The sequence below is a fragment of the Mesoplodon bidens genome (genome assembly GCF_964165515.1).
Source record: "Mesoplodon bidens genome assembly, chromosome: 10".
NCBI classification, from domain to species: domain Eukaryota; kingdom Metazoa; phylum Chordata; class Mammalia; order Artiodactyla; family Ziphiidae; genus Mesoplodon; species Mesoplodon bidens.
The window spans coordinates 59,082,960-59,097,691 of record NC_138172.1 but is presented as its reverse complement, the minus strand read 5'-3'; the positions used below and the strand labels follow the sequence as shown (position 1 = coordinate 59,097,691).

Sequence of the window (14,732 nt, the reverse complement as noted above, 5' to 3'; positions counted from 1 at the left end):
ATATCACTTATATGTGGAACCTAAAAAATGAAACACATGAATGTAGATATGAATGTATATAACAAAACAGAAAATACAGATATAGAGAATAAACTAGTGGCTACAATTGGGGGAAGGGACAGGGACAGGGGTGAGATAGGGGTATGGGATAAAGAGACACAAACTACTATGTATAAAATAAATAAGCAATAAGGATATATGGTACAGAACAGGGAAATATAACTATTATTTTGTAATAACTTTAAATGGAGTATAACCTATAAAAATATTAAATCACTATATTGTACACCTGAAAATATAATATTTTCAATCAACTATGCTTCAATTAAAGAAATGGTGAGTAGGACATCAACTCAGTTACTTAGGTGTTCTCTCTGCTGTTGGTGTTGGTGACTTTCAGGAGACTATGGAAGGACAAAACAAAATCTGGAGTAGCACAAAGGAGGAATACATGGTCTATATCAAATTATGAACAATTTATAGCATATTCTACAAAAATTACCCAAAGCAGGTGACTGTTCTTCTTAATTTGACAAAATGTAAACACTTTCTTTCACTAATATCCCACTTTAAACAACACTCTATTTGTGTGTGTGTTTATGTAATTTTAAAGGGTCATTCCAAGTAACAAATAATGATCACCACTGAGACTTCTAAGGATAGTAGGGCCAAATAACTGTCGTCCCCTTTATTTCATTGAGCTCCATAATGAGCTGGGCATATAAGCTTGGGAATTAGCACTCAGTAACTAAATTACTCTGTTTAATAGAGGTGAAAATAACTTGAAATTCCCTAGGAAATTCCAGGTGGGAGGACAGAGTAATAACAAAAATTAGAGACAGAAGAGAAAAAATTAAAATTGTGTAATGAAGCAGGGAAGGGCTTGGGGAGAAGAGAAGGAGGATTTTTTTTGAGCTGTCTGTAATGAGATTATCATTACAATGACACAATATGACCTCTTTGCTTTCTACTCCTCTGATATTTTAAATGAAGTCAGTTACCCATAAATGATTTTTAGAGTGGATCTTATAGGATGTTTTAAGAAATTTTGAATTTTATGTTAAAATTTGCAGTTGGCAAATCCAGGCACCAAATGGCTTCACCAAAGCACAGAGGACATCTAATCCTGTGTCCTATTTTGGGGAATTTATCTTGAATCATCTGAACTAAGATAAACTACATAGTTATGAGCTGACTTGAGTTTCTACCCCAGAATAGAATTGGGGGTGGCGGGTCCTAACCATCCTGCCCTTGCTGTTGGGCAAACTGTTCAAGAAAATAGAAAATGACCCATCCTGAAGCACATCTGTTTTAGGGATACAACATCAATATCCATGAGAAATTGTGTAGACTAATCTGAACTCAACCTTAAAAACTTTGGATGAATGCTTTCTATGGAACTGGCAGTTACAGACAGAGAGTTAGGGAATTACAGACACAGAGTTCGTGATGTGAAATCACTAGCATTTTTAGGTAAGCTCTTCATAAAATAGGAGTTGAGTGAGAACCTTGAAAATAATAGTTTCGCCCAGCAGTAATGACAGAGTTACAAAGGAAGCAGAATCTTTGGGGGAGGGAAAGTAAATTCACAGTATATGTGCTTGGTGGATCAAGACCTGTAACCTGCTCTAGGGCACAGTGTAGGGCACAGTACTACATAGGACTGGATACCAGGAAAGTGTAGTGTCTTCTAGAAACTAGAGATATCCATGATATATGGATGTATAAAATGTTTACTTACACTTAAGTACGTGTACCGGAGATACACCTATACTGATTAAGAACTTGACCTTTGTTATGAGATTAACTGGATCCTATTCTCTGATTCATAGTCTGTATAACTCTGGATAAGTTTCTCTCTCTGTGCCATAGTCCCCTCATCAGTAAAATTAGGGGAACAATATTATCTAGCATATAATTTTGCAGATAAAATTAGATAATCCATGGAAAGTACTCTGCATACCTATAACCTAAGAAGTAATACCAAAATTATGACATCTATTCCATTACTGGTATTGTTTTAAAAAATGACTTGAAGAAAATATACTGAAAATGTTAACAATATATCTTGAATTGTATGATTGTTGAGTAAAAAAATACATTTGTAATTGTTGAGGTTTTTTTGAAGTTTTCTTCATTGAACATGCTATTTTGAATTAAGAGGAAATGTCCCTATCTGTTAAATTATTTCCAAGTCAGAAACATTCTTTTGTAGAAGATAAAATACAAATGATAATTCCTAAGAGAAAGTTTCCTTTAAAATCCTTTTATCAATTAAATACATGAATGCAATTCAAATTAGACTCTCTTTAGTGCCGTGTTATTCTCTAAAAAATAACTGATAAAAACTGATATGTTTTACTTATAGTTTACCTTAAGGTTAGCATGGGTTAGAGTATTTGGGGATATGTAACACCGGATTTGTTATCCCCTAATGATCTTGTGTAAACAATTTCTAATGTTTAGCAACTAATAATTTTACTTAAAATAATTAGCTTGTGGTTCCTTTGTAATAGCTAAACACCAAGAATTATCCTCTGAAGGTCAGTGGCTAAAGTAAATGCCCTCAGTGGAATACATATGTCTTTATACATGGAAGACTAAATAATATCGACTGAGTGTCCAGCCTTTTAAAATGGAATTTTGAATCACGTCAAGTAGATTCACCTTCTGGTGTGTGCATCTCACATTCTTTTGATTTATTCTCTCTTCCCTTTTCCATGTCTTTATTAGATGGGGATCCAATGTTCCTAGTGTTAACTTTGGAATCATTCATTTCAGTTTACACCTAAGATTTTTCTAGCATTTCTAAATTTCTTAATCTTTTTCTTTACTCTTCTTCCTATTGGGTGCCTGTTCTAACTAGTGTAAGCTTCCAGGGCACTATGGTCTTTGTTACGAAACATGCAAGATATGATGGGGCAGAAACATGAAAACACTACCACCCAGTTCATAATTGACTTACTATGTAATGCATTTATTACAAAGATAAACATTTTTCCAATAATATATTTGGACCTCTTGTTCAAGAAATACCTCAAGAGACTGTATTAAATTACTATAAATATACTTACTGGTGTCCAGGCCCTTGTGCTTTTCAGGATGACTGTGATGTCTGCTTATACTCAAATGAAACTTGGAGCTTTATATTATAAATCCAACCAGGGTGTAAAGTATTGATTTTGAAAATAAAATCTGAACATTCTGATAGATACTGGCTAAGTATTCATCAAAATTAGATATACCAATCAAGTGTCATTTTAACTCTCCCTGAATGAGGACTGAATGGCAAAGACAGCTCGTAATCAAGCAGATCCATTCTCACCGTTTTCTGTCATAAACGAAGCCGTCTCATTTTAGGTGGCCTCGCGGCTGCTCAGTCTGAATTCACATACAGAGCCTCCATTGCATCCAGGGCCACCATGTGACCACGCTCTTGCCAAAGACACATCAGCAGAGTTGATATATGAAGCCTCTGGTACATGTCCTTGAAAGGAAGCTTTTTGCTGTCCACACTTTCTTTTTTCCACGAAGTGGAATCCAGAAGTTGTGATAGACAGCCTCCTTCATCAACACATATGAGAGGAACATCTTAGGGGCTGGAAAAGGGTGCGGAGAAAGACCACCTCCTCCTCCAGCCTCCTGTAGCCACAGACTATTGCATTAAAGAGAAATAACTCTTCTTCTTGTTTGAGCCACATTTATTTTGGTCCCTGTTGAAAAAGACAAACATTATTTTAAAATACTACTTGAGAAATTGGAAATAATATTTATTATCATTATTATATTAAATTCATATGACATTTTTTAGTATACAAAATATTCTTCAATTTTCTCAAAACTCACAAGATCCTTTGAGGTACATACTATTATCTTAACTTCACATATGAAGGAACTAAAGCTTGGGAAATTTTGCTTTGTCAGAAGTCATCCCCAGGAGCAAGGGCAAATACAGCACCTTTGAAAGTATGAGTCTGGTTTTGAAAATAACCAGCAGTAGCTCATGGGAGGTTCCGCTGTGGTAACTTTGGTTCTCTGAAGTCTTTATCAGAGCTGTCCCCTACTGCACTGAGTCCTGACTCCAGTCCTGACTCACTCTTGACCTTGAAGAAGTTGATTAATCTCTGAAGACTTCAGTTTCCTCATACGCTTATATAAAGTTTGATTGGGTGGGGTGGATGTTGGGAAAAAGGAAACTGTGTTTTTAAATAGAAAGTTGCATTTTTCATGAACAACAGCCTATTGGTTCTACTGCAAAGATATCTCATCTGGCTCATTTTGAGAGTCTGAAGTCAAGTGTTATAATTCTGATCTCAATGCCACACTTCCAGTGGCAGACCTTATTAAATTTGGCTAGTAAGTAGCCCTTAATAACCATCAGGAAACCAGCTGAGGAAGTATTGAGAAGTATCAAAATTGGACACTAAGAGAAACCTTTTTAATAAAAGTAAAAACTCTAGTTAGATAGAGAATGTATGCCTAGGAAAGTAAGAGTGTTTTCCCGGGCTGACAAGTACTGTTGAGAGAGAGATTTGAGTAGGTGTGGGAGGCACAGGAAAACAAGCAGGCCTTTCTATCTCTTTTATGGATCCCTCATATGTTGAAATGATGGGCATTTCTAATCAGATAAACACTTTAACATGTGTCATACAGTTAACTCATATGAAATAGATAGCAAATTTACTTTTGTTTATCCAGTTTAGGTGTATTCATGTTACACTTCCAATTTCATCCACACATAAAACTAAAAATTACTTAAAAAAATTTTATCCTTTGAAATTTAGTGAAACAATTGCTAATTTAGGGGGAGGAGAATCAAGAAAGGTAAAATATAATTAATATTATATATGCTAATTTTTAACTAAATTTTGCTTCCTTGAAATCCAAATGCAAATCTGGTTGCAAAATGAGCTGGGTTTGAGGTTACTTAAAGTCTTTTAAAATCAATTTCCTAATCTGAATTATGTGAATACTGTGCAAGGTTATTGTGAGATTGGAGATGTGTGTAAAACACCTAACATACGTGAGCAAAGTACATGGATCAGAAGCTGATCAGCATCTGAATTGAATTAATCAGGCCTCAGTAATGACTTGGGTGCAGTACTAACAAAAAATCTGAGGGTATGTAGCTCACGCAGAATCAAGGCCAACATAATGCTTAACAGCCATCCCTTTAATACACTCCTCTATACTGACCAAAGTGAGGCAGCCAAGATAGCGAAGTGGTGGGTAGGAGCCAGATGATGACCTACACCTGCGGGCACGAGGTGCCTCGGCTTTGCTCACTTTCATGGGGAGCTTTTCACCACTTCTCAAAAAGTATCTAGAAAATCCTGGTTCTCTTAAAGACCAGTGGTCATCTTGGTTTTATTATCTGCAAATGATTACTTGTCAGGCACAAAAACAATCCTTTCCTTCCAGTGGAGTCCACTGAGGAGTTAATGGCATTTCTGTCACTTCTTTTTGGGGATTTAGCATTTTTATTTAGCTGATGAAAATGTGGTGTAGATGATAACCATGCCAGATTTTTTTTAAACATCTTTATTGGAGTATAATTGCTTAACAATGTTGTGTTAGTTTCTGCTGTATAACAAAGTGAATCATCTATACATATACTTATATCCCCATATCCCCACCTCTAGGTGGTCACAAAGCACTGAGTTGATCTCCCTGTGCTATGCAGTTGCTTCCCACTAGCTATCTATTTTACATTTGGTAGTGTATATATGTCAATGCTACTCTCTCATTTAGTCCCAGCTTACACTGCCCCCTCCCTGTGTCCTCAAGTCCATTCTCTATGTCTATCTTTATTCCTGTTCTGCCCCTACGTTCATCAGAACCTTTTTTTTTTTTTTTAGATTCCATATATATGTGTTAGCATACGGTATTTGTTACAATGGAATATTACTCAGCCATAAAAAGAAACAAAATTGAGTTATTTGTAGTGAGGTGGATGGACCCAGAGTCTGTCATACAGAGTGAAGTAAGTCAGAAAGAGAAAAACAAATGCCAGATTTTTTTTAAAGAATCATTTCAACACTCAAAAATGGCTTGTTCCAGATTTTTATTTCTCAAAGAGTTTCTACTAAGGGAAAATTTGCTTAGATTATGCCCTCTGTCATCTTCTCAGCAAATGTTAAATCATTGCAAAATGAGTGGATTTGTATTTCTAAAAATAACATTTTTCACAGGAAGAAGAACTAAGGAAGAGTGGGGAAGCCAAATATGCACACTTGAGTGATGAACTTCATGTATTAATTGAAGTGTTTGCTCCACCTGGGGAAGCATATTCACGTATGAGTCATGCACTGGAAGAGATTAAAAAATTTCTGGTTCCCGTAAGTGCTTTTCATTTTTACAAAGATGTTTCTCATCAGTTTCTATTAAAAAATGTGCCTTTGGTTTTCACTGACATTTTAGAAAAGTAACATATTGCAGACTAATTATCTATAGAGTTGATATGAAGATAAAAATTAAAAAGAATACAAAAAGCACTTAGCACAGGACCTGGTCCCACATAATGGTGGTTTGGAAGCAGCATTTGTCTTCAGTACACTGCATGCCATGCACCCATTCGTAGCTATGAAGAATAAGACAGTTAACACATAAACACAAATACGTAACTGAAGTTGTATACTTTTCTCTTGTGTCTTAATTTCTTGGTAGTTGACATGTATTGTTCATAATTTTTAATTAGTAGAGAATATCTTCAGGTAGAGTGGAAGGGGAAAAAGATTAAACATAATATGTGTAACAAGACAACAATAGTGTTTAAAAATATCAAATGTATCTTATGCAATAGTATGTCAGGTGCTGGCTCATTACAAAACATAATATAAAATAATCAATAGTAGTAAAACTAGACATTTGTTGACATCACACAAAAATTGGAAAAATAAACTCATTGCACTATATGAGGGAAACAGAGAACTTTCATATAGTAAGGGAGCAAATTCAGGGTTGCATACTGAATAGAATTCTCTACTGATTTTCTAAGAAATAGAGGAAGGTTAAATGAATGAAGCTTTCCTAAAGGTCGACAATTTAGCATTCCAGGAAGAGGTTGTTCGAATAAAAATCTTGGCATTCGGCTTGGAGCTGGGAATAAGATAATTAGAAGAGAATGCTGAGTAAAGTTTTCTGGATTGCCCTGGCAGGAGTCTTCAGTGGACAGAGAAAAAGAGAATAGCTAAGATTAATCTGTGTAATTAAGAAACACTGTAGATTTCTAAACTAAGCAATAAACTCAGAGGAAATTGTGGGTAAGATTCATTGATTGGCAGTGATTTTGAGAATGGGGAAAAAAAAACAGAGAATTTCAGAATAGAAAAGCGTCAAAATCTAACCACATTATTTATATGCCCAGTTTTAAAATTCCTGTCAAGACAAGGTTATAGAATAATCCCATACCACTCTGATTATTCCATAACTTTATATGCACACAGAATTTCTGCACAATTTATTATCTGGTACTTATATGAACACTTCCCTAAATAGATCCCATGTTTCTTAAAGTGAGAATGCTATGTTCTCTCCTCCTTTTGCTTCTGAACTAAATGCCTGGTGCTGTTGGGTAAACAGTTTTACTATATTTAGCTCAGACCAGACCTCTAGTGATCTAGGTGGTATAGAAAAAGGCTAGGACTGCCTACATTACGAACTCATTTTGTGACTGTAGACAAATCAGTTAAATTCTCAGAACTTTAGCTTATTCATCTTTAAAAAGAAGGTAATAATAATAGACTGACCTCTGTCATAAGTATTGTGAATATTAAATGGGGTAACACATATGAAAGGACATAGAAAATTATAAAGCACTATATATATTTTTCATTATATATATTATATATAAGTAAATTGGCATTTTAAATCTATCTTATTATAGTAGATAAAATCTTGGAATGACTTTTTTAAGTGAAATACATAAGATGAAATATTATCTCATTACTACATAGATTTTAGACCTAGGCTGTACGCTAGGTTAACCCTATTTTATTATAAATACCAGTAATACATCTCACTTACTTCTTAGACCCCTTGATACTTGTAATCATTTCATTTATATCTTCTCCACTGAAATATATGCTCTATGAGGGCAGGGCTGGCAGTGTCTCTCGTATTCCCATCATTTAGAGTCATACCTGGCACAATAAATATTTGTTTGATAGACTGACTGAGGGAGTGTCTGGGGATGATGCAGGGCATTGAAACCTCATCTGCGTGAGGTCTGGGGAATAGTACCCTACAATCAAGATGCTCTCCCTAAACAGATATAGATGGAGACGGAAAACAGAAAACTTTCCTTTGGCCAGTGTGACCCGTTCCTGCTGCCTCTTGGTTTTATCTGCCCGTCCAACAGTTTCCTCACTGTGCATCAAACACCCCAAGCTCCCTCTTCACTAAGGGCCTTTGAAGATTCTTCTCCAAAATATTGACACAGCCATCTCCTTGTCATTCAGGTCTCAACTCACATGGTAACATTGCAGGAAATTCTTCCATCACTGCACAGTCTAAAGTAACCTCATTATATTTGTACAGCCCTGTTATATTTTGTCCACGATACCACCAGACACCCGATTTAGCACTGTGATTCACTGTCCAATCATGCCCTGACCCTCTTCACTTACTTATTTTCCTCATAGCTCTTAACAGCTTCATATGTACTATATATATATGTATATATATATGTATATATATGTATATATATATATATATATATATATATTACTTATTTATTGTTGGTTTCCCTGTAAAATATGTGTCATGAGGACATGGATTATTGTATCATTTCACTGCTTTATTCTCCCACTTTGAACTATGCCAAGCACATAGGAAACATTTAATAAATATTTTTTTCTATGAATGAATAAGCTTTTAAAAAATAAATACTCTGATAACTCTCATTGTTGAATTAGTAAATTTTACAGTCAATGAAAGCCGTTCTACTTGATAAATTTTTCCCATTTGCCTTGCTGGCCTCAACACCAAGCAAAGGATGGCAGCTTCATTCATCACCAGAACCACAAGGGGCAAAAATTAACTGTCAGTTCTTTTTCTTTTATATGAAATCACTTGGTAGTTCAGGTTTATTTTGACATTTATATTAAAGTCCATAGAAACACTCACATATCAGGATATTAATATTTACAAATATCACAGGTGAAGAATTATACCCAGTAAGAAGCAAACTAGAACAACATAGAAAGCTAATGTCAAATAGTATGGAGGTCCACTGACATCTAATTCCTCTACACAATGAAGCGTCTTTCCATGGTTAGAACTTTCATCTTCCTCTATGTTATCCACCATCTACCCAACTTGTCCTACAATAGGCTGTGATTGTCTAAGACTCCTGACTGTAGAACATACAACTCTCCATGAAACGTCTGAAAGATGTCAGATGTTGGAAAACAATACAGTTTTAGTACTTTAAGTGATATGTTAAAATATATGAATGATTATTGCCATGGGAAAAATTTCCAGCTTGGTGGTTTCCATTCAGTCCTATCAAAACAAGGAGAGTGGCAGTTCAATAAAACATCAATAACTTGAACCCTGCTAATTTAATTTAATTTAATTTAATTTAAACATCTTTATTGGAGTATAATTGCTTTACAATGGTGTGTTAGTTTCTGCTTTATAACAAAGTGAATCAGCTATACATATACATATATCCCCATATCTCCTCCCTCTTGCGTCTCCCTCCCACCCTCCCTATCCCACCCCTCTAGGTGGTCACAAAGCACCAAGCTGATCTCCCTGTGCTATGTGGCTGCTTCTCACTAGCTCTCTATTTTACATTTGGTAGTGTATATATGTCCATGCCACTCTCTCACTTCGTCCCATCTTACCCTTCCCCCTCCCCATGTCCTCAAGTCCATTCTCTACGTCTGCATCTTTATTCCTGTCCTGCCCTTACTTTCTTCAGAACCTTTTTTTTTTTTTTTTAGATTCCATATATATGTGTCAGCCTACGGTATTTGTTTTACTCTTTCTGACTTACTTTACTCTGTATGAGAGACTCTGTGTCCTTCCACCTCACTGCAAATAACTCAATTTCATTTCTTTTTATGACCGAGTAATATTCCATTGTATATATGTACCACATCTTCTTTATCCATTCACCTGTCGATGGATACTTAGGTTGCTTCCATGTCCTGGGTATTGTAAATAGAGCTGCAATGAACATTGTGGTACATGACTCTTTTTGAATTATGGTTTTCTCAGGATATAAGACCAGTAGTGGGGTTGCTGGTGAATGCTGCTAATTTTAAATCTTTAATGTTTTGAGAAGGTGCTATATTAGCTAATTTGTCTTGCAAATGCAGGTTAGGAGTGTCAAATAAATTATTTGACAAATACCAACAAAAGGGTTATAAAACTCTAAACTAATAATGTGAATGCCCTTCTCTTCCCTTTATAAGCTGTAAAGGTAAACAAGTATTGTCATTATTATATTTTGTAACACTCTGTTTTTTTATAGTTCAAGCACTAGGACTGCCACAGAAGGCTGTGCAGACTGTGCCTTGCACAATGTTAGGGGCGACATTTATTAATACATCATAGTTTGTGAATGGGACTCCCTGGTATCCCCAAATACAACTTCCCTTTTTCCAATCCTAGTCAGCAGATTACTTTAAAATAATGGCTATATTTAATTTTCCTAAATTGGCTGACTCTCACCTGCAATTAAGTTGAATTAGTAAGTTTTACTAATGCTGAATAAGTTACTCATGATTAAAACAAAATACACTATCTCATAATCAAGACTTATGAAGCCTTAAGCAAAATTCTGCCCATTGAATGTGAATTTATACATCCTTTAGTAAAAAAACGATGAAAAGAGGAGTTTCCACACAAACAAGAAATTAGATTTAGGTCACAATAACAAATAGAGTACTTTGTTACCTCCTTAAGAATTAGTTACTGACAGAATTAAGAGATCACAACACTCATTTCTACCAAGTCTGTCATGGATGGCCTCAGACTTTCCCAGGGGGACATGTGACCCAGCATTGTGGGATTATTAGAGTCTATTGAACGGGAAAAGTAGTATTTGTCCTGCCTGAGTTGTCTCTGATGATCATCACTAAAGGTCTGTACCATTTAAAGAAAAGATGTGTGTGTGTGTGTGTGTGCATGTATCAGATCTCAGCAAAAACACTTTCCTATAGAAAACTAGCAAATCCAGAGGGACAGTCCCAACACCACATGTTTAGTTCCTCCTAAATACCAGAAAAGAAAACATGCTGTTTTAAGCATTTTTATGTCAATTATAGTAACACCAAAAGTGCCGTGAATACTCTCACACACACACACACACACACACGTATACTTATAACTTTTATACTTATGTAAAGTTTTTTTTTTTTTTTTTTTTTGCGGTAGGCGGGCCTCTCACTGTTGTGGCCTCTCCCCTTGCAGAGCACAGGCTCCGGACGCGCAGGCTCAGCAGCCATGGCTCACGGGCCTAGCCGCTCTGCGGTATGTGGGATCTTCCCAGACCGGGGCACGAACCCGTGTCCCCTGCATCGGCAGGCGGACTCTCAACCACTGCGCCACCAGGGAAGCCCCCTATGTAAAGTTTTATATCTGTCTCTGTGTGTGTGTGTGTGTGTGTCAGTGTCTGTGTCCTTTGTTAGTCCTATCAGTCTCACATACACTACTTTAAGTCAATTCAGCATGGAAAATAATGGTTCTTTCCGGGTTATTTCTCTCCTGCATTGATTTGATAAATATCTTGGTCAAAGATGTGATTCTTGAAATGGGCCAATTAGGGCATATTATATAATTTCAAGTTTGAAATATTAGAAACCTATATAGGAAACCTACCAAGAGTGTGACTACAGAGGATAAGTAAAGCTCTTTTCCTCCTTATGGTAAAAGCAAATAGAGGACATTCTTGCTTTCTGTTCTTCAAAGACAATTCAAAGACTGTAATCCTAGCTTTGAAATGGGAAAATGACACTGACTGCTAACTGCAATCATACAGGAAAGTAAGTAGATATAAGGAAAATTTAAAAATGCAGGGTATTTTCAGTCTTGGAGATGGAAGAAGATCTAGACTTTCATGCACTGAAAAAAATTTTATAACATTTAAGAAGATTATAAACATAAGAATGTTTAGAAATAGATGTAATATAAATGTATAGAAATTCATGCTATGATTTGATTAAAAAGCGAAAATATGGTCGGAAGCTTTTATGCAGGTGAGAAGGATATAAGGAAAACAATGTATTAAATAAAAACCCACGAGCCAGCAAAAGCAATTTTGATGTGTCAAGACCACAAGTTACGCGTGCCACAACTACTGATCCCGCGCACCTAGAGTCCATGCTCTGAAACAAGAGAAGCCACCACAGTGAGAAGCCTCGCACTGCAATGAAGAGTAGCCCCCACTCGTGGCAACTAGAGAAAGCCCGCACGCAGCAGTGAAGAGCCAACGCAGCCAAAAATAAATAAATATATATATATTTTTTTAATTAAAATAAAAAGACCACAAGTTGGGGCATGGCAGATACATTTTGTCTGGGGATGGCAGGAGTTCATAATGTAAGGCAACAACATCCAGCAGGCCAGAGAGTGATCAGGTACAGAGTAAAACAATAACATCCAATGCAGAGGGGGAAACAGAACCTGGATGTCATTCCTTCATTGTTGTGGTGGTTGCTAAAATGTTGTCAAGAGTTTCCTCAGATTTCTATCTTCAAAACCAGTGAATTCCCTTTTCTTTCCCATAATTAACTATAGTCTAATAGTGCGGTAGCTAAGAGCACTAAGCACAAGCTATGCATTTGTGTAATTATTACTTGCACAGAAATGTTTCCTGTACTGCTATAGCACTATGATCATATTCTGATTATACTTGCAAAATTTTATAATCATCTAATATTGAGTACTTCTTCTTATCTGATAAGTTGTAATAGATAATACAGGCCAATGACTTTAAAATAATTAAAATTATTACTAGTTCTTAGAATAGAACTAATAATAATAATTATATAATTAATAATAATATGACATTATTATTATTATTGACACCCAAGACCACTTTAGCATTGTTAATTGATTGACATAACCTGAAAGACAGAAGAAAGAAGCAATGGATTCTGTTAGTGTGATTTTTCTACAAACCCTAATACAAGTGTTGTCTTACTCCTCTCCAGTACAGATAATCAAAAGTTCACTTTATGAATCTAGGGTCAGGATGTGATCATCTGCTTTCTATTTAAGAAACAATTTATCATTAATTATCTCTGGTCTCATTTGACGCCACTGTTCTGAATTTTCTAAGGCTACTCTTCATGAGCCTTGATTGCTTTTTAGTTGCTGAGCATCATTCTCCCATCTCTACTAGTACCTTGATTTCATTTTGATGAGTTACTTCTTCCACATTAACTGACATTGTAATCAAAAGAACTGCTTTTGCAATTCCATATGTAGTCATTAACATGAAGGCTTAGCAGCATTCCTAAAAAGTTATCTGTGTTGTTACGGATTGTAGTTCCTAAGGATACAGGTTTGATCTCCAAGGGGAGAATCTCACCTCTTAATTTTATAGGATTTTAGTGTTAAGGAAAGTCAATAGATCAATAGAATGTATATTATATTCAAAATTTTACTGAATGCTAATCCTGCCAAATGCGTAGGTACATAATAAACACATGCCAACATTGACCCTGAAAATACTTTTATAGATGGACAAAAAGTCTCATGATTACTGAAGAATTTGGTCCAAAGAAAGGGAACAAGGCAGAAAAGTAGCTCAATAATCAGAATCTGTTAAAAATATATATATAAATGTTAACTGAGTAAATCATTCAAATAAGTAAAATAAATGACACTAATTAATGAAATATGAAAGGTTTGTTTAAATAAGTAACATAAATGGTACAAGGCAAACAGTTTGTTTAAATTCAAGGAATATTTCTGAGCATCAAATGTATGCCAAGCACAATTCTAGCAATTTGTATTACATCAGTTACTGCCCTTGTAGAATTTAAGAATGAGAAACCTGTTTTCAAGACTTAAAAGATAAATATTATGGAGAAATATTGCAGAGAGAGTTGGAAATGGGAGACCAGATTGGAGAATGAGGACAGTATGGACAATAGTGATGATAGATCAGGCAACACTGATCAAACAAAAAGTGTTATTTCTAGAGTCAAGAAAAATCAACTGTTGACAAAGACTATTGCCATACAGACAATGGTGAGTTAGACATTGAGACAGAAAGTGAAAAGAGAGAAGGCGGTGGGGGCCAGAGAAAGAGAGTGTTTTGATTAGCTTCTTGACAGTGTTGATGACCCACTATTTCATATTGAAAACATATATTTTCACGCAACAAGAAAAACTTACAGAGAATACTATATTTTAAAACTGATTATTTTTGCAAAATTATGTATTCCTGAAATGTGCCTTCAACTTCGTTTTTGCAATTAGGTCTTACTTTTTAAAGAGCTTATCTTGCAGCTCCACAAGATACAATGTAAGCTTATTTTGAATTGCCCTTCCTTGATTAACTGATCTCATTTTGCTGTTCTGAAGCTTCTTTCAGCAAGCTACAATGGGAAATGTTTGATTCCTCCAGACAGTATTCAACTTAAATATTCAGGGAACTTGGAAGAGTCCTCATTCCTCCAAGAAATGTATCTTCTATCTCATCTCTAATTCTTGCTTTTGTCCCTTTCTCTGCTTATTCTACCCAATCTCTCTACGTAGTGTATGTAAGG

General features: G+C 35.5%; 1 protein-coding gene across 1 annotated transcript in view; it reads left to right on the top strand.

The window, feature by feature from the left end:
- The window catches only part of KHDRBS2 (KH RNA binding domain containing, signal transduction associated 2), a gene marked incomplete at its 3' end in the record, with an annotated part of 662,231 nt that overhangs the window by 315,385 nt on the left and 332,114 nt on the right, over positions 1 to 14,732 (top strand). The window contains exon 4 of the mRNA XM_081245279.1: positions 6,192 to 6,338. Coding sequence (XP_081101405.1) covers positions 6,192 to 6,338 — 147 coding nt within the window. The remainder of the gene's footprint in view (positions 1 to 6,191; positions 6,339 to 14,732) is intronic.